Source organism: Varanus komodoensis, unplaced genomic scaffold (assembly GCF_004798865.1).
Source record: "Varanus komodoensis strain SLA01 unplaced genomic scaffold, ASM479886v1 scaffold1, whole genome shotgun sequence".
NCBI classification, from domain to species: domain Eukaryota; kingdom Metazoa; phylum Chordata; class Lepidosauria; order Squamata; family Varanidae; genus Varanus; species Varanus komodoensis.
The window spans coordinates 79,594,243-79,617,125 of NW_025335268.1; the positions used below are offsets into that span (position 1 = coordinate 79,594,243).

Consider the following 22,883-nt stretch of genomic DNA (forward strand, 5'->3'; position numbering starts at 1 on the left):
CAAACATTTGCCAAAGACTGAAGTAAGACACTAACTAGAATCAGTACTGGGATGCATCCATAATACAGAAAATATGTTTTACAAAGTATTTTCATACTGCAAAACCTAGTGTGACATAAAACCAAAACAGAACACAGTATTTGCATAGAGAATATATAACAACCTTGCTGTGCATTGATAAGTATTAAAAAGACCTAATATAATGACAAAAATACTGCAGTTCATTTCTCAAGATCCTTTATGACAAAGTAAACTGGCCCTGGTTCAGCTTTTATATGCCACTTGTCCTGAAGCAAGTATCTGAACACAAGCAGTATCTAACTCTATTTGTGGGCTTGCAGGGCCCACTGCTAGCACGGTGAGATGCTAGCAGTCCTGAAGATACTGGAAACAAGTCAAATGTGCCCTCTTTTGGTTCATTTACCAGGTAGATTTAGCTTCCTGGTGGTGGGTACTGTAGGTGGAGCCAAACAAGCAGCAGTCCAGTGGTAGTACCAGATGTTACCCATTATGCAATGTTTATAGATACCTAAATTGTGTGATGTCTATGTGGTCTATTTCAGATCATATCATGCATCGAGACACATTGAAAATAAACGCCCGTCTGAAAGAAATGACAAGATATAGTTATCTCATGGTGATTTTATCCCATCAGAAATGAACTTGAGAATTGAGGTGAGATGAAGTCAAGTGCTGAAAGCATACAACATTTTAAACTATTAAAAATTAACTGAACTACAACTATAATTCTACTTATAACTTCTGCAAAATAGGCAAAAGCAACAAATTTCTTCATAAAATTATACACTTCTTGAAAATACTAAGCATAAACCAGAAATAAATAACTGTGAACTTAAGGAGGATGGCTGGTATACATCTGGTCCAAACACAAAATTCTGCATTTGTCATGAGACTGTATTCTTAGATATGCTTGCTATTTTCCCACCCCCCGCCCTATCAAGTTGATGATGAGCTTCCATGCTGCAAAATTTTTATCAACACAGATCACATTACGTCTATGCATGCGCCAGTCAAGCAATCATTAGCCTGGTCACTACTACTGACATGTTCCTTCACAGGAAACAGGCTCCATGATTAGTCTCCCACCACAAACTATATCAAAACATTCACATGTTTATTCTGCACTGTCACATAGAGAAATTTCTCTCCCTTGTCATTTTTCCAATGACCTGGAGTGGAGGCAGGAAAAATAACTATGTGACAATAGCCCCTTGATGCTTAATGCTAGAGGTGAGGGAGATGGATGGGATATTCACCATGAGAATGACTGTTCCCATGACAAGAGTAACGTGTAGCTGGTCATCAGTTAAGAGAAGGAGTTTAACATCTGCAGCTAAATAGTCTAAACTCCCCTGCCCAACTTAACTCTAATGTTCCATTCAATCCCCTACGATAATTTCCTTTGGTTCCACCCTTGACATAGTTGTATTTGTTTAAATCTCCCTGTTTTAACAAAAATTAAGTTCTATACAAAACCCTCTTCTGTTAGTCCAGCAAAGGTCCTTAAAAGTTTAGGTTCTGGCCCATCCTTGGGGATCAGCCTAGTTAAACATGATGGATTCAGGGTCTTGATTTGCCATTTGAGCCATATGCCTTAACACGTCCTTTTTGGTTATGATGCCTAGAAGCCTCCTACGCAAAAAGGGAAGGAAAGAAACAGAAAAAGGTCATTAATCACAAGCTTGTCTCATCCATTTTTCAAGTTCTGCTGCAGGCACAACTTTGTTACAAAGAACAGAATCATTTTGAAAAATACATTTTCCCTTCTCCTTTAAAAACCAGGAAATGGGAATTTTAGAAAGTCATGGTTTTCGCTAATGAACATAAAGAAGAAGAAAACTCACTGTAGTACATTTATTATTAGAAGTACAGTGCTTTCATTCTGCTTTGTTTCACCTTTGGCAGATGATGAATGTGCCACGTTCCCTCCAGTTGCATTCCTGCATGCAGTCCATTAAGGGCGGCCTTTGGGAAGGCAAGAATTCACCCCATTTGATATCATCTCTCAGAAACCACCTGCAGGAACAGTTTGGGACCTCCAGGCCAAAGCAGACTAAGCTCAATCCAAGCCAGACCATAACAAAGGCTGATACATCAAAGGCCTCTGAACTGTGCCTTGACTGCTGATGAGTCATTTTAACGGAAAGATTTCTTAAAGCGATTAATTAGACAACCTGCCCGTCCACAAGTCAAGCTAGTAAATATGAAAAAGATACAACCTCTCAAAGATTCTTCCGTGCAACTCTTCATATGACAAATTGTATTACTTGCACCAGTAAAAGGTTTTCACAAAAAATATAAGTTTGCTGTCAACAAAGCAGCAGAAATACGTGGAAATTTATTATTAATGAAATCACAGACATGCACTCTGATAGTAAAACTATTTGAATTGTCAGTGTGAATTCCTATATCCCATTGTTGCAGTTACTTCTACACAGAGAAAATGGTCTATTTTATTAAAAATATACAAATGAATGTAAATCCAAAGTAAAATTATACTGTTTCTTACTAACATTCCAGTAAGAAAAAATAAAGTATAGCTTTCACTAACACAGTACTATAATGCATTAGTGTCTGTCAAGCCTTTCAAAATATCATTGTGTCTTCTTTAACAGCACGAGTAAAAATAATGGCCTGAATTTACTGTAAATTATTTCAAAGACCTTCAATACAAATACGGAGTGCCAGTAAGTGCCTCCATTCTCAGAGAGATGGTGTTTAGCAGAAGGAGGCATTGGTTCCTCTAAGACAGAACCTTTAGAGACCAAGTGCCCAAACTGCAACCTAAAACCCACTTATTTATCGCAAGGTGCCAACACTGCAATAAAACCTGAAAACTGAGATTTTAGTTTAGAAAAAACACCTCACAGCCAGTCCAAGCAAATATATATATATATCCTTGGCAGTGCACTGACCGGCCATGCGAAAGCTTAGACGAGTCATGGCTAATGAGTCACGGCTTGTGAAGTCATTGCCTGGCACCACTACTCCTTTCCAAGCATGCACATGGCCCTATGTACACTGTTACTGGGGCAGTGCTGGGGTGACTTGGCTTGCGTGCTGACAGAGAGGGCTCTGTGTGCCCACTGTGGCACGCATGCCATAGGTTCGCCACCAATGTTCGAAGAACAGCCTCCTTGGAAAAGTAGTTACTTGGCACCAACTTCACAATCTTTTTGGTACCAGGCAAAAGCATTTTCTTTAGCCAGGTATTTAGATTTGTTGCAAATTATTTTAAATTGATTTTACACATTTTTAGTCAAAGAGGCAGAGGTAGTATAAAAGTAGTTTCAATAAATAAATCTTCCTGAATATTCATTTCTTTATCTTAACTCTAACCTGAGATTAAATTGGTCAGAAGCTTTGAAATTCCACACCATTGTACAAAGGTATTTTGTAAAGGAAGTCTGGGATATTTAAATTAGTCAGTTGTTCTGATTTTTTCCTGACTGAATTCACTGGTTGTTCTAGAAAACTGTTTTTATAATAGACCATTGTCCAAGAGTTGCATTTGGTTTAAATAAGAATGGCAAGCTATTATGAACCCCATCAATGAGTACAGGATTATTACATTCACCACATTTTCCACACACACACACACAAGCATGGACACACGTGTCTTGTGTATTTCAATAGTTCTGAAGAATACCTAATTTTGCACCCTGGCTTATTGATGCTTTGGGGACTGAGCAATATGGCAGCAAGTGCAGACACACAGAATAATGACCGGTGTCTGCTTGATTTCAGCTGCGCCACCCACCTTGATTCTGTTTCCAGAAATGAGCATATACAAACACCCCACTTGATTTCTTACAGCATCTCCAATCATGGACTTTGCTTGCATTTTTTCAAACTGTCTGCTATAGAAGCTCTCCAAATACAGATATTCGAGTATACTGCACTTTGTACAAGAGTGCTTGTGTGCAAGCCTCTATACATGTGCACGTGCACATGCACACACTTTAATTTAGGGAGTATTTAGAATTCTCTGGCTCAAAAAGTAGACTGGTTCTAGATAAGTAAATTTCACACACTGGCAGTTTAAGATGAAAAACATTAATCTCTCAGCAGCTTCCATAGGATCAGAAAAAGGATATGCTATTCGACTTCTATATTGCTCTTTTAATACCATCATGCCTTCTACTTCAACTGTGAAATAATCATTCAACCCTGAAAAATGTTCTTTATAACAACCAGCTACATCAGTGCTTCTACCACTGAAGCTTGGCCTAAATCAAGGCTTCAGATTGTTTGGATTCCAGTCTGAGCTTCTGAGGGACATAGTCTGCATTCCTCACAAGGTCACTGTTTCACTTGAGTTAGCTCCTTACTCTTATTTTTAATTTCTCACCTTCCTGCAGATTTCTAAGTCATACGTGCTTTCAGATTCTGGAAAAATAAACCTCTACTGGTTCATTCCCTTCATCTGTCATTCACTTTGAGATTTTCATAAGCATTTAAAGATAGCAGGAAGCTCAGAGCACAAGTATTTGCTAACAGTGGCATTCTGCTGGCACTCCTCCCTAGCAGCAAAATACTCATTTCTCCACTAGATTAAAATTAATAGGTATTACTAGGTAACTACGGATTAGTTACATGTATTATGAATATGGTGTTCAACTTAGCTGGGGAAAAAGAAGTGAATGGCCATGAGCTTAAACACAAAGACACACACAATTTTGAAGGCATTAGCAACAAAGAACCTTATCTATTAGTTCAAATACTAGAGGTACTTGCCCTTGCCTATTCTTCTTTCTGTGATCATGCCAGTTGGGACCTGCACAGAATGGCCCCACATAAAACTATTTCGAGAAAGAGAGAACAACCTGGTTTGCACGTCATGCGAACACACAGTGGGCTGTTATTGGAGGTGGTTTAGCATGGTCTAAATGCAGACCACATTCTCTTGCCGGTTGTTTTTCATAAACATGAGAGTGACTTGTTCGTAGGGTGGCTTGTTGTGATGTCCAAACCACTGGGGGAATTTTATTGTGGGCTGGTATGAATGGCAGGAGAGATTCCTAGCAAGACGGACAACACTTCCTGCAGTTGTTCGTGCTACTGCCACTGCCATTCCCTTCATCCATTCTCAGAGCCTGCCAAACAAAATTGATTTGATTTGATTCAGAAACATCCTGAAAAAGGGCACTAGAGAGTGCCCCAAACATGTTTGCAATCATTTAATTTTTCTTTTGACCCTGCACAAATGCAGTAGTGAGTGTCCCCCACTAGGAATTTTGCATAATTTTCCACAGTTGTTCTGCTCTCCCTTGAAATTTGCATAATTTCCTCCTCCAAATTACTGTTTTTACAAATGATTCACATACTTTCATCCATCCAATCTGTCTGTCTGTCTGTCTGTCTTTCATTACATGTTTTCACTGCCCATTAGCTTAAAGGCTCCCTGGGCAGTTTTCGCATGTTTGTAAATGTGTGTTTCTTTCTTGCCTTAGAAGGTGTGTTTGTGTGTATCCACTCTGTCCCTGTGCTGCCTTGATCTTCATCTAGGTTAGTGATCCAGGTCACTGCTGTGTTACTCTCATGTACATCTGACAAGTAGCAATGGAGACCAGTGAAGAAACAAGCATAAAGAAGGGGAGAGTGGAAAGTGGCTGGCAGCTGCAGGAGATAAGCAGCAGATGTTAACACGATGGTGCAATATAAACGAACCTTAAGCAAAAAATGTGTGTGCTAGCAAGGAAGCCTGGAAGTGGAGGATGAAATTGACAAGGACACTGACAAGCAAGCTTCCCTGATAGAGAATAGAGGGCAGGTGGTTTTGAGGTCCAAGTCCCCTGAAATATTTCTGCAAAAGCTTGTGAATATGTTCCTGCATTCGTAACAGTCAGAAAGTAAAATTCTCCCGAGGAGCTGATGCAGTGAGGCGAAGCTTCCATTGTGCTCTGGCAACCCTGGTAGACCAAGTGCAGAAAGGGTGATGGTATAGGAGAAAGGAAAAGAGGATTTTTGCTGAAAAGGCCCCTGAGGGGGAATGAAGGGGCTGAAGAAGGAACAAGCTATGGCAAGTTACCAAACAGGTTGGGAATAACATACAAGCCACCCTCCCACAATGGGTTGGTCTCAGAGGAGCTCAGCATGATGTGCCAACTTGCCTGGAGAGGAAGGGAAGCAGCAGCAGCAGCAACCATGCAAACAGGGCATTGGCATCTTCTGGGTGGTGTAAAGATGAACCACGCACCCACTTCTCTACCATACAAGGACAGGTGGTGCTCAAAATGTTATGGACAATGCACCTTGTGTTCAGAATCTAGCTCAACAAAAGTGGCCCTCCTTCCAAAGTATTAATTTAGTCTTTCAAAGGATCATATTATGATTATATCAAGCGTTATGTTGCTCTTCTTAACATCCTCAGACTAATGAATTCACTTCTTGGTCCCCATATATTCTGATCTACCTCTTAGGAACATACAAAGCTGTTATATACGAATTCCGGCCATTAGCCCAGAGTCCGAGATTATCAGCAATGACTGCCAGTGCCTATAAAGCAGGGAAGTAGGAGAAGTTTGGTTCTGCATGCAAAACATGTGAATGTGCCCTGCTTGAATCTCCAGACATGAGCACAGGCATATATCCAGCAGAATATTTGTGCTCAACTCATTCCCAACTCCTAGTTTGCTGTGTATACATTTCCCGATTTGTGCATATTTCTTTCATAGACCAAATCAGCCCTGCTTTTGTCTATGGAGGAGATCTGCAGAAATTTTAGATCTACCCAACTCTCCCATTTAAACCCTGATCAGTTTGTACAAGTTCATACGAAGCAACCATAAATGAGAATGGACAGCGGGCCCGAGATGAATGAAGAGACAATGTTCTGAATGCTAGCAAGTTCAAATATCACTTGCTCACCCATCCCTATTCTCCAGAGATACAAGGCAGGCATTTTATCAACTTTTCCATGGAGATGCCAAGACCCAATCTGGGATCTTCTGCATGTGCAACAGGTATTCTGTCCCTGAGCTATGACCCTTCTTTTAGCCCTTCCTCCAGTATTTCTAAAAGTACATTTGTCTGTGGAAACCTGGACCTTGTGCTACTTGTCATCCCCTCTCACTAGGAAGATAAGTATTTTTACTAACAGAACAGGCATGAGCCAGCCAAAGCAAAGCACTATTAAGCCCCAGGAATTTCAAGGGCAGAAATGTAAAGACATGCTTAAATCCATCCCCAAATGCTTCCCTTGTCTGATCATGTCTGATAATATGAGACAAAGATCAGAAGTAAGCCCTTTGGACACATGTCTGTCGGTGTCATAAGGCACACAGTAGAAAAGCATCTAAGCTACGTTTCGCATACAGAAATTCAGTTTGTCTAACAGTGGAGGAAGCAGAGAAAATGTGGCTTGTCCCATCGTGGTTATAATCTCCATAGCCTCATCATTAAAAACAAAATGCATCAGATTGTTTCCTTCTTAGTCTGAAGACTCAGTTAGTTGTGTTCTGGAGGGAAATGTGTCTTTTTAGGGCAGTGTCCAACAATGTCTATGTGGCCATGGAATCCACCCATGGGAGCTGACAATTCTTAAAGGAATGGACACGAGGAAACACCTGCTTCCAGAAAGCTCTGGTCAGCACAGTTTGCAGAAGGGAGAACTGTTGACCTGTCCCACTTTGGAAATGAGTGCTTCCACCTGTTTGGGGGTCCTTTGGGGGACTGCTTGAAGAACTCCCATTATAACTCCCATTATAACAGTAGTGGGACTATGTCTCACTGGCACATCAGAATGAGCAGGAACACAGCAGGGCCATTGGATCTCCCCATCAGGCAGCAAGTAGCAGGAACCAAGTGAGGTTGTTTGAGGTTGTAGACTTACTACTTTAAGTGAATTCTACTGCAACTGCTGATTGGACAAGCTCTGAAAATCTCTTTTGTCCAATAAGCAAGTCCAGCAGGTCCACGTGGCTATGCCAGCAGCCTAGCTTCAGCCCTTTCTACTTCCCACATACATATTTCTTTCAACTCACCCGCTGCGTGTGACAAGACACTGTCGGAGTCCGAGTTTTCGAAAGATGTCCACTACAGTTTCCATTGGTGTGTGGTCTGTGACCGTGAAGGGGCTCAGATTGAGAATGCGCCGGAGCTTAAGCAGGTGAGGGCTGTTTGCAGGGACTTCAGGAGGCTCCTCAGTGAAATATACGATAGAATTGCTGACTACGCCATCCTGACGCTGCCTTGCATTTTCTGTGAGACACAGAAGTTATGCAAAACTCATTCAAATAAACCACATCACATACCTTCCTCAGGAAAGAAGCATATAGATCAGTGTCATGGACCTTTAAACTGCAATAGATGGTGCAGACCTTCACTTATTTATGTATTTAAAGTTTTTTTGTGCCATCCCAATGCTAAAAGTCTCTGGACGGCTTACAAAAAACAAAGCAATCATAATAACAACAGCACACAACATACTGCATCCAATAAATAATGATTAAAAACAAGGATAAAACAAATTAACTGTTAAAATATTGGGAGAATAAAAAGTTCATTACTAGTGCATGGTACATAGTGCTCAGCTTTTGCAGGCCAATGCCGGGACTTTGGCAGGGTCAATCCTCGAGAGCTATCATGGTTTAACTATGATATGCAGAGTATGTCTGTGTCTATTTACAGTCTGAGTCTTGCACAGTGAATAGTTTTTAACATTCACTAAATATTGTAAATTATTAACAGGGCTGAGCTGTATTAACTTCATGACCCCATTTTGGCCATGGTGCTTGCCTGACTTCTGAATTAAGCTATGCATGGAAATATCCATTACAGCTTGCTTGAATAGCTATTATTATGACCTTCCTCTTTTAATGTGTGCATAGCAGTCCTCTGAACAATTATTGCTGAAGGGCACCCAGGAGCGACTGATAGCCTTTTTGCACTCTTTCCATTTCCAGGGTACATGCACTGGGAGCTCAAGAATGCTGATAGAATCTATCGATCTATCGATCTATCGATCTATCGATCTATCTATAAAATTTGTATGCTGTCCATTACTTCCATCTCTTAGACGGCTTACAAAACTACTGTGGGTTCCAAACAATCTGAACTGATGCAAACAATTTCTCTTTCTTATTGTTCTAGATTGCTACCAATCCTTAGAAGAGGCTTGCAGCACAAAATGTCCTTAAGCTTGGAAATCATTTCCACCAGCATGGAGTGGAAGCCCTTCTTTGACTTTAATGTCCAGAAACGACCTCCAGTGCGTTTATGCTCTATCATGTTTCTCTTGGAACTCCTCTATTGCAACATCAATGGAATTAAAATTGCCAAATTGCCAAAGATACCATCACCCTCTGACCAGCTTTGCAGCCCATCTGTTATAAATTTATTGCAATTTACAGAAATATTATTAAGTTTCGTCCTGTCCTCTTGAGATAAATATGCCCTGGATTGCAACAGCAGTGTGCTTGCTCTCATCCATGCCACCTTTTCCTCCACATAAATGTGCTATGGTTCATATTAATCTTGTTAAAAATAGTTGTCTGACTTGAACTAGGAAAAATGTTTACCTGAAGAGGAAAAAGGAGGGAGAGGGAAAGAGCCATATATAAATCAAGGGAGTGTATTTCTTTCTTTGATCAGTACTCTTACTGTAATATATTGCAACGTTTCTCTTGCAATAAGATAACAACTTAAGAAAAACCATGCTGTGCTATCACTCCTATAAGAATCAATCATGCTCTGAAGGCAGAGCTTCAAAGGGATTGAGATGACGTGCTAGTTTAGCTCTTGTCCTTTCAGGTTTGAATCCTGTTTCACATGCAATGCTGTTCTTCTTTATCTAGTCTTTTCTGTGTCGGGGGTGCAAATACTCTTTTAGCCCAAAGTCAAATTCTGTTTCAGAGAAGCTCTTAGCACCAACTTCCAGTGGTAAATGGCAAAAGGGGCAGGTCCAAAAATACAAAATATGAGCACATTTTAGCTTCACTATCTTACTGCCACCAACTAAGCCTTGGGAGAGCCAATTCAGCCTTTTAGAATAAGGACAAACTGCGCAAAAGCTGGGAAGCTTCAAACAGTTAGTGGCCAGGAAAAAGCATGTGAGCCTAGGGGAAAGGGGTGTGCTCTGTGGGATGAACTGGCAGTACCAGAAGTTTGGATCTTGGCCCTGGGCCTGAAGTTCAGCACACTTGTTGTAAGTCATGTATAACAGTAAACAAACCTGCACAGTGTGATATGGGAATGACTCCTAGAGAACGCTACCTGATATAGACCCATTACTCACTTATTGCAAGAATCAGCTCCCTCCTCTGGGCAAAGCCAATAAGACGCTCAGAGTCTCTTGAAACCACCACTGGAAAGCCATTGTAATCTGTCTCCTTAATTAATGTCTCCACATCTTCCACAGTCATGCTGTCTTGGGTCAGGACAGAGAGAGGGGCCTCTCCACGTCTAGGCCTCATGACATCAGTAGCTAGCGTCCTGTGGGTAAACTCATCCTTCACGTCCAGAAATGGGTAGCCATTCAAGTGGATGTGTGCTTCATAGATACCTTCTTTACCAAACGCATCAGCTACCCATTTGCTTGTTACAGCGGCTGCCATAAGAGGCACTATGTACTCTAGGCCTCCTGTTAATTCAAACATGATTACCACGAGAGAGACAGTCATTCTGGTAACCCCACCTGTAAAAAGACAGGCAGACAGACAAAACAGAGTTAGCTGTGTGGCAAGAGTCCCTCATTAGGACAGCAGCTTGGTCTTCCACACATCTGCAGGTGGCTCCTCTTGTTCAAGTCCACCAGCCACGACCACGTTGGGATCCATGTGGGCACTTAGGGGTGCCATGTAGATAGCAGGGATGCTACCTATTAATTATTGCATTAGGGCCTCCTACCCACCTCATCCATGTAAAGTCATATTATAACTGCTCCTTTGCTCTCAAGAACGCACAATCTAAAGCTGGGCAAGAATAAAGGAGAGACGTTAGAATGGTTAGATTGCCAAGATCATGGCCAAGTACAGCTTCTGTGACTGCGAAGTTTCCTGCTATTACAACTTCTCTGCAATATGTTGGAGGCTTAAGTCCACTTTGGAATAGATGGCCACAGAATCTCTTTGTAGTATTATTTACCAACTTTGTCACATATATTAAATGCCATCCTACAAAACTGACATGATATTCATAAAAACAGTCAGCAATCTCCTGGCTGGAGCTAAGTTTATCATAGTGTAGTACTGGAAATCCAGTAATCCTTTGTATTTTGTGGACTGGTACTATTTCTAGTTACATGGTGATGTTAATAGAACCAGTTTTATCTATGAAATGGAATTGGTAATGGACAGGAATCCAAAATTTACTTCTTTTATTTATTTTATTTTAGGTATTTCTATACTGTTCGAGTAGACAAGCTCTCAGAACTTGTCACCCTTGTGTTTGTGGCTATCTCTTCCTGCTATGATGAGCATTCCTGCTCTGTTGAATTAGGAAATAACAACAAAGCACATGCTGGATTTGATGTTTAGGTCAAATATGCTAAGTGTGGAGTTACAGGGAGTAGATTGCTTGTTCAGTTATCTTATCCAAGTCAATTAATTGACACAATCTTGGATTCTACACTAAGAAAAGGGGAGTGGAAATAGAGTTGAGCTTGATTTCTCTCTTTCAGTGTGCAAACCCTTGTAGTCACAAAGAAAAAGAAAATTTCAATTTCCAAATTAAAAGGATCAACAGAGACTGAACCTTTTCCCCTCCTAGCTTATGCTAGCACTTTTACATATTAGAAGAAAATGGCAAAACATCTTTTCAGGAAGTCCAGAAGTATCTCAAAGGTGGTGGGGTGGGGGCACAAGTCAAAGCCATCAGGACATAAATCATAGCATCATACAGTTGTAAGGGCCTAGCAGGCCATCAGGTCCAACCATCTGCTCAATGCAGAATTCAACTCTCCCATCCAGATTTCAATTAGGCCTGACCTTACTCGGTTTCCAAGATAGGCAGGATCAGATACTTCAGATGAATGTGGACTATTTGTAAAGTAAAATTGATCTTAGTTAATAGTCAGATAAAGTTATAACTGATCACATTCACTATTGCTGAAATGGATTTCAATCATGCAGACACTTGAATTAGATTTAGTAACTGATTGAAGTTAAAATTGCAGAATACTGGTAGAGCATATATAAATGTGTGCATGTGCATATAAATTAGTCATCTAATTATAATATAACTTCATCACATATCAGGCACTATACACCTTACTACCATATCACAAACAATAGAATCAATTTAATATTTTAAAGCAAAGTATTCAACTCTCTTATCACATATAACAATTGCTTTAAGAATAACACATAATTTACCCAAACACGCTGCGGCTCCCACCATGGCATAAAGTCCTGGAGTAACACAATCAGCTCCTGGTCTACACCAGTTCTTGAAGATAATCCAGTCATGGTGATGGTAGGCCAATTGTTCCACTGCTATCCCGACTATTCTACCAGCTATAGCTCCAACAGCCATACTGGGTATAAAGAGACCTGAAGGGATCTCAGATAACATAAAAACAAGCAAAACATCAGATGCTTGGATGAGGAGTTTGACACCATACATGAAAGCAAGTTCAAATATTACATTAAACCTGCCACTGAATAACCAGTTATTGGAACTGATACTAACACTAAACTTTATTAAATCATCATCTGTTTTCACTGATTCCCATCTGAATATGAGGAAGCTTTGCTTTCACTTCAGGTGGAGCTTGGTTTCTTCTCACCTTGACTGTTTATGGGAACTATCCCCAGGTTTGATGCTCCTGCCCTCCCCAACTCAACACACCATGTCCTTCACAGCAGGATCATCTTGTCTCTCCCTCCTGGCTCCAGTTGCTGCCTCTTTTTATTTGTCACTTTTTTTAATTTTTCAGAGCATCAGAAAAGGGAAGGAGGTTTATTCAGTCTGAGAAAGTTCTGTAAATGTAAGTGTCACATTGTTATTGCTCTTGTCACTGTTGCCAAGCTTTCATGAGTACACTCCTAGGGTTGCCCAATATATGCAATCTTGCCTGGTCAATTTTCTTGCCTGTTTTAACTGTCAAATGCCGCATCTAAGTGGAGCAGGAAACAAACAGGGAAACTGACAGGGGGAATCTGCATATACGCTAATTTTTACACACTTGCCAGGGATCAGTTGTCAAGTTGCCAGTAAAGGGGTGGCAGAGCAGGGAGAAAAGCAAAGAAACATGCAGAAATGGTACAGGGATATCTTCTCCTTAGCAATATGATCCACTCTTGCCAGATTCACCAGCTATGCCAGAAAGGAGAGATATTGGCTCATGTTTGCACTCACACTTCTCATAGTTGAATGGGGGACAGTAGACGGAGAGGAAATTGCACCGGTATAAAGGCTGGGAAGTAAATGGAGAGGAACATTGCACACCTGCAGTAAATGTTCCAAAAAGAGCCATGGGAAAAGTTTAAGTAAGCATCTTCCTTTTCTGAAGTGAGAGGATTACATTGATAGGGAGAACTATTGTCCCTGCCGCCTTTCCATGAGCATTCTTTGGATACTTTCTCTCCTATATGGGTGCTTTCTCAATTGCCAACTTGGCAACTCTACACAAAGTAGCCTGTATACAGCATTGCCTTCTCAATCCATTACCTACTCTGTTTTGCTGCTGCATTTGAAAGTTGAAAAAACAAGGAAATTGATCAGAAAAGACCACAAGTATTAGACAGCCCTAAGAGAGCACTTGTGAAAGACTGATGGAAATAGTAGCAATAAACAAAATCACAAACAATTGCAGAACTTTCTGGAACTGAAATGAAAGTGGTGCCGAGTGACCTACACTCCAAAGTGCCTGTTGGGCATCAAGGGAGAAGCAGTCACTTGTAGCAGCCTGAATGAGATCAGAAAAAGGAGCAGTGAGGACTGCTGCTCTTGTTGAGCCGCTGAGTAGTTGATTCCTGCACCCTATGATAAGATTGCTCTCCTGAGCTTGGGTAACACAACAACCCATTATGGTACAAACAACGCCTACAGCAAGCCGTGTGTTCTCAGAGCTGCTTGTCCCTGAAAAATCAGCCACTCTGCACGTAATAGTCTAGGTGTACACGTGACAGCGCACTGCAGCTAGTTACGCATGGCAGATCGTGATATGATACAAACCAGATCAAGATGAAGAATACCAAATATATCAACACATCTGTCCTTAATTTATTCTTTTTTGTATATTCAGAATTTATCAGATTTGCCAATCTGGCTGCATTTCGTAATTCATACAACTATTCTTGTACTGCAGAAAAAAGACAAAATCACATAGTTTGTACGTGCATGACTTTTTCCCAGTACAGATCATCTCTGCATTGGAAATATATCGTAAATGAATTACGTTAGTCTCTGTGCATTCTGCCAGATCCACAAAGCAAAGAAGTTCTACAAGTTATGTAACAACAAAAGATGACACATCCAGAATAACTGATGGTCTGAACAGACTCTAAAGGTGAGATTTTATGACATGGGAAAATGTGACCCATGAAAGGATCAAGCAAACATGTGGTGGTTTTTTCCTACCACAGCTGGTCATAAAATCTCACCCTTACATTCTCCTCAGACTATCAAACATATGGAAGGTATATCATTTCACATTTTTACGTGACTAGCACATTTCTTCCAAATGTATCTCTAGCCAAAATTGTATCCACATTCTTTCTTCAAGATGTGACAAATTTCAAAGTAGTAGTCATGTTTGTTAGCACCTTAAAGGTTAACAAATTGATTGTGGCATAAGCTTTCATGGACAAGAGCTCACTTCATCAGGCTTGAAACATAAATTCAGCCACAGAATGCAGTCACATTCATGAGAAAATGGTCTCAGAATGACAAAGAAAAATCACTGGGCAGTGGCTTTTTCCTGTCATAAATTATATAAACCTAATAGCGTTTGAGTCTTCTCCCTGCATATTAGACTTCATTTCATAATTTTAAGGTTGGATATGATCAAGTCTATTTCCAGTTTAGTTCAGTTTCACACATGTTCAGTACATTTGTCTCATTATCCATATTTTAATGAATGCACACATTTAAAGTAGCTCTTTCTCTCTGAAATATACATTTTATATGCATTTTGTAAACTTTTTTTATGTTCGCTCCATCTAAACCCCTCCCCATAGTTTGCACAGCTGCTAACTACATGGCACAATCCAAAGAATATGTGTTTTCCAAAGTGCAAATCAGGTCAGTATACTTAAATATGGGAACCAAACAAAATTCTCCAGCATCTAAACATAATTGTCTTGTGGTTGCAATCTTCAGTATTTTCTTGCTCTTCAATTATACCCAAAGAGGACTGGAGTTATCCAGCTTCTAAAGTACTAAAACACAGTAGTTAAGAGTCTCATCCACATGTTTTTGTTTTGTCTTTTTTCATGTATGAGTTTGCCCTGTGCTTGTTTCTAGCTACTTGTTCAGATCACATTTTCTGGTTTTGTAAGACTCAAAAAACTCTCTCCTCCTTTGTAAAATCTGATTGTAATTTATGGATTGGGGGTAAGACAAGAATAATACGATCCGTTTGAATATCTAAAACTGAGCCCTGTCATTTGGCATACTTTACAACTCTATTACCGACCTTTTCTGTATAATTTAGATTGGATTTGAATTACATGTCACATGAACTATAAAAATGTTAACAAGGAGCCTGACTTTTCACAGGTGAAATCAGGCAGTTCATTCCTGCATCCCAGCTTGTCAGAAGCCTTGTGAATTGCTGCCTTCCTTGTGAATTATTGCCTGAAGTGCAATCAAGCCACCATTTGCTAAAGCAATAGCAGAGAAAAGGTGAAATGAAAACATCAGTCACTTCACTTGCCTACTCCAAATTGGTGAGATGTACATTGCCTGTTTATAAAATAAATTAACTTTCAGACAGAAAGGGAAAAAGTGTGGCTCCAGTGACTAGCATCAGTTTTTGAATTTGAATACTAGCCTATTGTTCTGAGGTCCCCATGAAATTGAGAAAATTAAGTTATTCCTTGAATCCTTCTCAAAAAATTAAGGACATACACTGAATAAACAATGAAGAAGTGTGAATTGTAAGGACATCAGGGCATACAAAGAAGCAAAGAAATGGAATAGACAACTTGTGACCCTCCAATGTTTTGACCTACAATTCCCATTATCCTTCATTGACTAGCCTTCACTGGCTACAGTACCAGTATGGCTACAGTACCAGTACAGTACCATTATGCTTCACAGGCTCTGCTGGGTAGGACTGAGCGGAGTTGTAGGCCATATCATACCCATCCCTGACTTGCCTTAGAAAGTTTATTGGATTTTTGCACTGATGAAATTTGCATTGGAGGAATATGGATAACATTAGTCTTCACAATACGCTTTCACTATACACCTTCAAATATCACGCTACGATGTTGACAAATGCATGTACAAGGGATGGGGAGAACACCAGAGAAGCAAAAGCAATTTTCACACTTCCTGGACTAACATGCTGGTCAGAGATAAGAAGTTCATCAGATTGCACATTCTCTGATTTTGTGAGGCAGTTTTGAAACATTTGTATAAAAGTGCATATATTCAAAAAGCTTCAGCCAATGGACAGCATAGATATGTGATAAATCAAAAGTTGCAATTCTGATTTTGAATGGAAGCTCTTTTGTAAGAGTATTTGACCCAAATAAAAATGTGTCTATGAGTACTTTGGATGAATAATAAATCCATAGTACTTTGAAATTATTCCACAAAGTTATAAAATGGAGAAGTCATTCTGGAACAGGTAATCAGCCACATACTCTTCGAGGACAATCTATGAAGACAAGATCTGGGCTGAGGGCACTAATACTTTTGACTCTGAGATTTGGATTGGTGAGCCAACAACAGCAACAATAACAACAACAAAAGAATTAAAGGCAACAATGCTGAGTAAAGCTTCCAGACCCATCAAATGTTCAGAGCATCATCTGGCAGTATTGCTTATGTGTGCCTCAAGCAGGTCAAATACTTGCTTTCTAAAGTAATTCAAGTTGACATGTGACAGTTTTGTCTGGAAGCAGACAAACGGTATGCACAAAAAACCAAACCAAACCATGATCAATCAGTCAAAAAGTTGTCAGTGAGGACTGGAGGCCTCATGTACTGTCAGCAGGGTAAGCATTCACAGTTGCAAACTCCAGCTTCACTTTCTGCTAAGATCTGTTTTGGGACATCACCCAAAACAAAATTAAAGGACATTCCGTGGGCTACCCATGGCACGTCAGGTTGATTATGCTGCCCCTTAACATTGGTCATTTAATTCAATGACTCCACTTCCTGCCAACAGCCCATAAGTTCTCCTTCTGGTATGGAAATGTTTAAGCAGCTGGTATTGAAGAAGGGACAAGCTGAGCATTAACAGAATCCTGCCACCTCAACAAGCAAAAAAAAAAGAAAAAGGCCTACTTATGCTACATTATTCAAAGCTGGGTTTATGTGCCCTTAGTTGACTGCCTCCCTTCAATCAAAAGGTACTCAAAAAGTGAGGGAAGGGCCATGGCTGAGAGGCAAAACAAATGCTTTGGATGAGAAAAGGCTCAAGTGCAATTCTTGGTAGGGCTAAGAAAGGTCTTGGTCTGAGGCCTGGAGAACTGGTGCCAATCAATGCCAACAAATCTGGCCACAATGGACAAATGGCCTGACTTGGTAAAAGAAAAAAAAAACCTCCTGTATTTCCACACATGCCACATTTTGAAAGTCCTAGAATTGTATCAATTTTTGATTTAGCTTCATAATATTCAGTAGTTTCTTGGCTCTTATTAACTAAGTGAGGGTGTGTTGGTACAAGAGAAGGCAGGCATAGGTATCAAGCCAACTATTCCAAACATTCAAGAAAATTCAGCATGACAATTGTATCGTAAGATCCCTAATTCCTTTTTCTCAGTATATTTCAGGGCCATTCCAGGAAACGATGGCTGGGAATGATGGCTGGGAATTCATAAGCTTATTTAATCCAAGGAAGATACAATCTAACCACTTCTTAAGGCTATTCCAAAAAGACAGCTAAGGACATCAGGCTACGCATGTTCAGACAGAAAAAGTCCTGCACCTGCCAACATTTCCCTCCCAGCATAGGAATGCTTTTTTCTCTCTAAACCTGCATAGGATTGTGTGCTTAAGCTGCTTCCAGATTAGCCTTGTATTACACCATTGCCATGCCTCCTTCTCTAAATTACAGAAGGGAGTCTTGAAGATGTCATCTTCCCACACAACCCTTCTGCATCTTCTGACCACTGCTTCCCTCCTTTATTCTCAATGCAAAAAATCTGTTAAGGAGAGCAAGACAGAACAGTGGTGTGATTTGATGTGGATTTGATGTGGATTTGATGTGGATCCTGGAAGCATCCTGAAAGAGGTGACCATGCATTTGTTCATGGATCCATTGTTAAGAGTTGCCCTCAAAGTGCAATATGAGTACATAGAAAGCTTCTAGAACAGAGTCTTTCTGAAGATCTTGTACATGGAACACATGGACTCCACCCCAAGCGATAGACAGTTCTCTTCCAGTATAATCTTCATATACGCCTGAAAACAGGGTTGGGACAAACCGTAGTGGAATCTTTCCCTCTAGTGTTCACAGGCATCTCTCATGCTCTGCCCAGTCAAGCCAAGCTGAGAGGAAGTCCACAAACACTTGTGGACAGAAGTTGCACAACTGTCAATCTTCTTCTGCATCAGGTGCAGCAGCACAAAGGCCACTGCGTGTGACGAGGAGGAGGGATGATGTTTGGAAGATGATCACACAGTGCTGAATTCCTGGTGAGTCCAGTGCATCCAACCTCCTTCTGCATCAGGCGCAGCAGGCCAAAGGGCTGCTCCATGAGGCATGGGAGAGAGATGCTGCTAGCAATCTGTGGCAAGCCCCAGGAGGCTGCTGGCAGCATCCCTCTTCCACACCACGTATTGCAGCTGTTCGGGCTGCTGCGCCTGATGCAGAAGACAGATGCTGCTTGTGCAACATGTCAGGCTCAATTCACCAATGCTGGGTCCATGTGCCAGGAACTCAGGCTTGAGGCCACTGCAAAGTGTAAAGCCCAGGAAACCCAATGGGTTTCCATCTCCAAATGGGTAACTCACACATCCATCCTTGAATGTCAGCGGCTGGTGAACATAAGGCAAGGGTGCTATTTTACACATGTGCAGCACGAAGGATGGACCCAGCCTGGAGGATTGGCCACTGTGGGTCTGACCCAGCCCAGATTTTATTGACATGAGCACATTTCTTCCCTTCTTTTTCCTTTCCAGCAGATTAAAAAAATGCTTATTGAATTCCTTTATTGGAATGTAACAGGTTTTGCATTGATACAAAGCATTTGCATGTGAGCTGTTGGCAAGCTGCACAGGCCAAAGAAACAGTGCTTCTGATCTATGGGAGTGGCCTCTGTCTATGAGAAGAGCTGATTCCAAACCAAAATGGCCTGTCCTCCCTTCCTTTCCCGAGTCTTGACTCCACTCTCAGGATGTTTCATGCCACTGTGCCTAACAGCAGGAGTGCCTGTCTTCCCATTTGGTCTGGTGATGACTTACTTGGTCTAGGAATTCATTCTCTCTCCCTCTCTCTCCTCCTCCCTCCCCTTCTCCATCCCCAAGATGGTTCTCAGTCACTGTCTTCGAAATATTGCTCGTTAAGCTTGACTTTTCAGAGTCAGCTGACAACTCATTCCTTTCTAACCCATTTTCTTCCCCTTGCAAATCTGGCTGGGAATGCTGTGCTGTGAGAAAGCTAGTCCTCCTCTCTATACTTTTATTATTAAATTTCCTTGGTTTTGCTTGCATCATGAAACACCTGTTGGGTGTTTTTTTTTTTCTTTAATGCCAGAACCAAAATTTGAAGAAATTCATCTCCACGGTCATTGACGTCCCGGACTTACCTTCATGCCAAAGGTAAATATCGTAATGATGATTTTAAAAACCAGAGCCAGGGCAAGCTGCCACATTGCCATGTACACTCCTATCCCAGCTGGCCTGTCCGGAATATCGTCTAGAGGACGAGTCATGTTGGGATCATTTATATAGTCACAGAGCTGAGAGGATTCCAAAGCTCCACAGTCGTTGAAGAGTTCTGAGATGAGCTCACTGGTGCTCCTCCGTGTGTATGGATTGGGATAGGCAATAATAGCAGTTATAGCAGTTACTGCAATGACCTCTAGGACTGGGTACTTCCCGAGCCGTGTGGTTTTACGCCTCCTGCACCAGGCAATGTTGCATCGGATGAAGAGTGTCCCCCACAAGCCTCCAAAAACGCCAAGCAGAATAAAGGGGAAAAGCTCGGCCATGTACCAAGGTGTGTGATATTCTACATAAAACAGTACCAGGCGGCTGTTTCCAAATGGATTGATGGACCTCAGGGTAAAGGCAGCAACGAGGGCAGCAAAAAAGGATCGCCAAAGAGTCTTCAAAGGAAAATAATAGCTCACCTAGGAGAAAATGGAACAATCAATTCCAGCTCTGGCGCTTCCAGTGGTTATTTGCAGCATAAGCTGTGGTACAGTGGATTTTAAAACACATCCATCTCTGTTACTTTAAAAGGCATTCTGCTTGTGCATGAGGAATTGGCAAGGATTCCTCGGAGAGGAATTGCAGCATGTGCAACGGAAGAACAATATCACTGCATGTGTGTGTCTTTTTGTATCTTCAGGTTTATGCAAGCATATTGCAGAAGGGAACCAACTGTTTCAAATCTCCAAGCAGTGCTGGGGTAAGGATAGCATTTATTTTGTTTATTTATTAAAAGCTTTTCTATCCCACGCCCTACTGAACATCTTGGGACAGCTTACAAGTACACCAGAGGCAGCAGCTCCAGCATGAGTTAAAGTGCCAGTGCCAGTCCACCTGCCTTGCAAGTAAGAGTCCCCATCACCACTGCTTTGGCGTCTGTGCACAAGTGCATAGTCATATCTACCAGTAGACCGGCTGGCTGACCTGCAACAGAGTGGTGAGATTTTCCAATTCCCAGCTTTCAACAACAGCAACAGGGGTGTCTTCCCCCAAACCACTCTGTTAGAATCCTTGAGATATAACAACTGAGATGCTGATTTGTATTTTCACTGAAGCCATTCTTTCTGTTCCTTACACCGCAATTTTGCATTTGGCTTTGCTCGCCTGGCTACTGCTAGCTCTGGCTGGTGAGCCTCTAGATTCTGGTAAAAGCACGTCTGAATTAGAATGTTCTCCTCCCAGCTTCTCCTCCCAGCAATCCTACAACAACACAGGTGGAAAGCTGCAAATACCCACATTGCAAGTGGTTGATCTCCAAGGTAAGGGCACTTTGTGAGTTTGGTATGAAACAGAGGAGGAGTCCAGAAAGTGGCTGTGAGAGGCAGGTGACTGTATCCAGCCCTTGTTCAGGGCCCAGCCAAGATATGTTGTGGTAGAATACCAATTGGTGTTCTATGCAACCCACACTCATAGTGCCCAAGGCTGGCCGCAATATTTTGACACCCAAGGCAGAAAATCCCACAGGTTGCTTTTCCTGGCAGTAAGAATACAGCTATAATAAACTGATTCCCCTGAATCTCATGAATCGTTCCCTGCCCTCTCATGATGCACTTGGCACAACTGCCCCACTCTGCCCAATGATGGCGCCATCCCTGCCTTCTACTATATATTGTGGAATCCACTTCCACAACTGAGCTGGGCAAGCCCCCATTCGTAGAAAAGTCTCCCAAATCCTATCTGTTCTCCACTACCTTGTTGTGGTTTCTGAACCAGGTGACATTTTATGTTTGTCATGTATCCTAAAGATATTTCGAAATATATGTCCTGACATATAGTGCCTGCATGACAGTATGTAACCCATGTAAATACCTCCCTGTGCATAGAAAGCTGGATGTCAAAGAAAGGCTTTGGCAGTTATAGGCGACCTATAAATATGTGTATCAAGAAAGGAAGGACGGACGGATGGATGGACGGACAAATGAACATACCCATCAACTATATAGCAGGGATGCTTCCCACTGTTGTAAGGCCCCTAAAACATAGAACTGGTGAGGGCAGGAATATCTTACGTAAGGAAAATAAACATGCTTCTCCCTGTCACCCTAGTTGTGTGTGTGCGCGTGTGTGTGTGTATGAGTAGTGGTGCTTTACTCCCATGAGGTGTGTTCATTGATCCCCCACTGCCTCCTACAGTCTGAAGTGGAAGCATCCAGGAATGGTTGTCCCACATCAGCACTTGTTTGCCTACACAAGGCTTGACTCAGTTCACTCCTTTTCTTACTAAGTGTGCCATGCACAATCCCTTGTTTTCTAGGAGGCACAGCTCAAATTGCTACTTACCTCTTCCAGACTAAAGAGGACACCACCAATTGGTGCTCCAAAAGCAACAGACACCCCTGCAGCAGCTGCAGCTGAAAGCACCTAGTGTGGAAATATTGACACAGGAATCAAGAGTGTGCAGGAAATATACAAAGAATGTTACAGGGTGAAGTGAAGAAACTGTAAAACCAACTGTACCTCTCTCCTCTTTCCTTCATTTTTGCTATACTTCGAGAAGAGGCTGCTGAAAAAGTTGCCACAGCAACAAGCCACATGAACAAGGGGGCCTTCTTTGCCAAGGCTGAGTCCTGAAGATACCACCAGAACCAAAGTTACTGTTTTGATTAAGAGGGTCCATTTGCCTAGGTAGCCCCTAATTATGAAACCACTCAAGATGGTCTTTATCTGAAAAGCAGGAAGAACAACAGGGGTTGGCAGTGTTTATTTTTGTGCAAGTGATAGGAATTTTGAAAAGGTCAGCTCTGATTATTTTTATTTCTTTTAAAGTTTATTAAAGTTAAGTCCCTAAAAATACAAATAAGATGTCACTTTCAAGGCTAAAGGTTTCTTAATTTTGACTCCAATCAATTCTGTTTCAGCAACCCTCC

The 22,883-nt window shown here is 41.4% G+C and overlaps 1 protein-coding gene across 4 annotated transcripts in view; it reads right to left on the reverse strand.

Annotated features, from left to right (window-relative positions):
* Positions 1 to 958: 958 nt before the first annotated feature.
* Positions 959 to 22,883, reverse strand: part of CLCN4 (chloride voltage-gated channel 4) — a 40,741-nt gene continuing 18,816 nt past the window's right edge. For 2 of the 4 annotated variants that reach the window (XM_044432310.1, XM_044432321.1), the window contains 7 exons: positions 22,474 to 22,680; positions 22,297 to 22,377; positions 19,890 to 20,435; positions 12,336 to 12,522; positions 10,259 to 10,657; positions 8,007 to 8,223; positions 959 to 1,653 (listed from right to left, as the gene is read on the reverse strand). In XM_044432310.1, coding sequence (XP_044288245.1) covers positions 1,563 to 1,653; positions 8,007 to 8,223; positions 10,259 to 10,657; positions 12,336 to 12,522; positions 19,890 to 20,435; positions 22,297 to 22,377; positions 22,474 to 22,680 — 1,728 coding nt within the window. In that variant the 3' untranslated portion in view covers positions 959 to 1,562. Of the gene's footprint in view, positions 1,654 to 8,006; positions 8,224 to 8,257; positions 8,323 to 10,258; positions 10,658 to 12,335; positions 12,523 to 19,889; positions 20,436 to 22,296; positions 22,378 to 22,473; positions 22,681 to 22,883 lie in introns of those variants that run through there. The other 2 variants (XM_044432329.1, XM_044432335.1) reach the window with 2 other exon arrangements.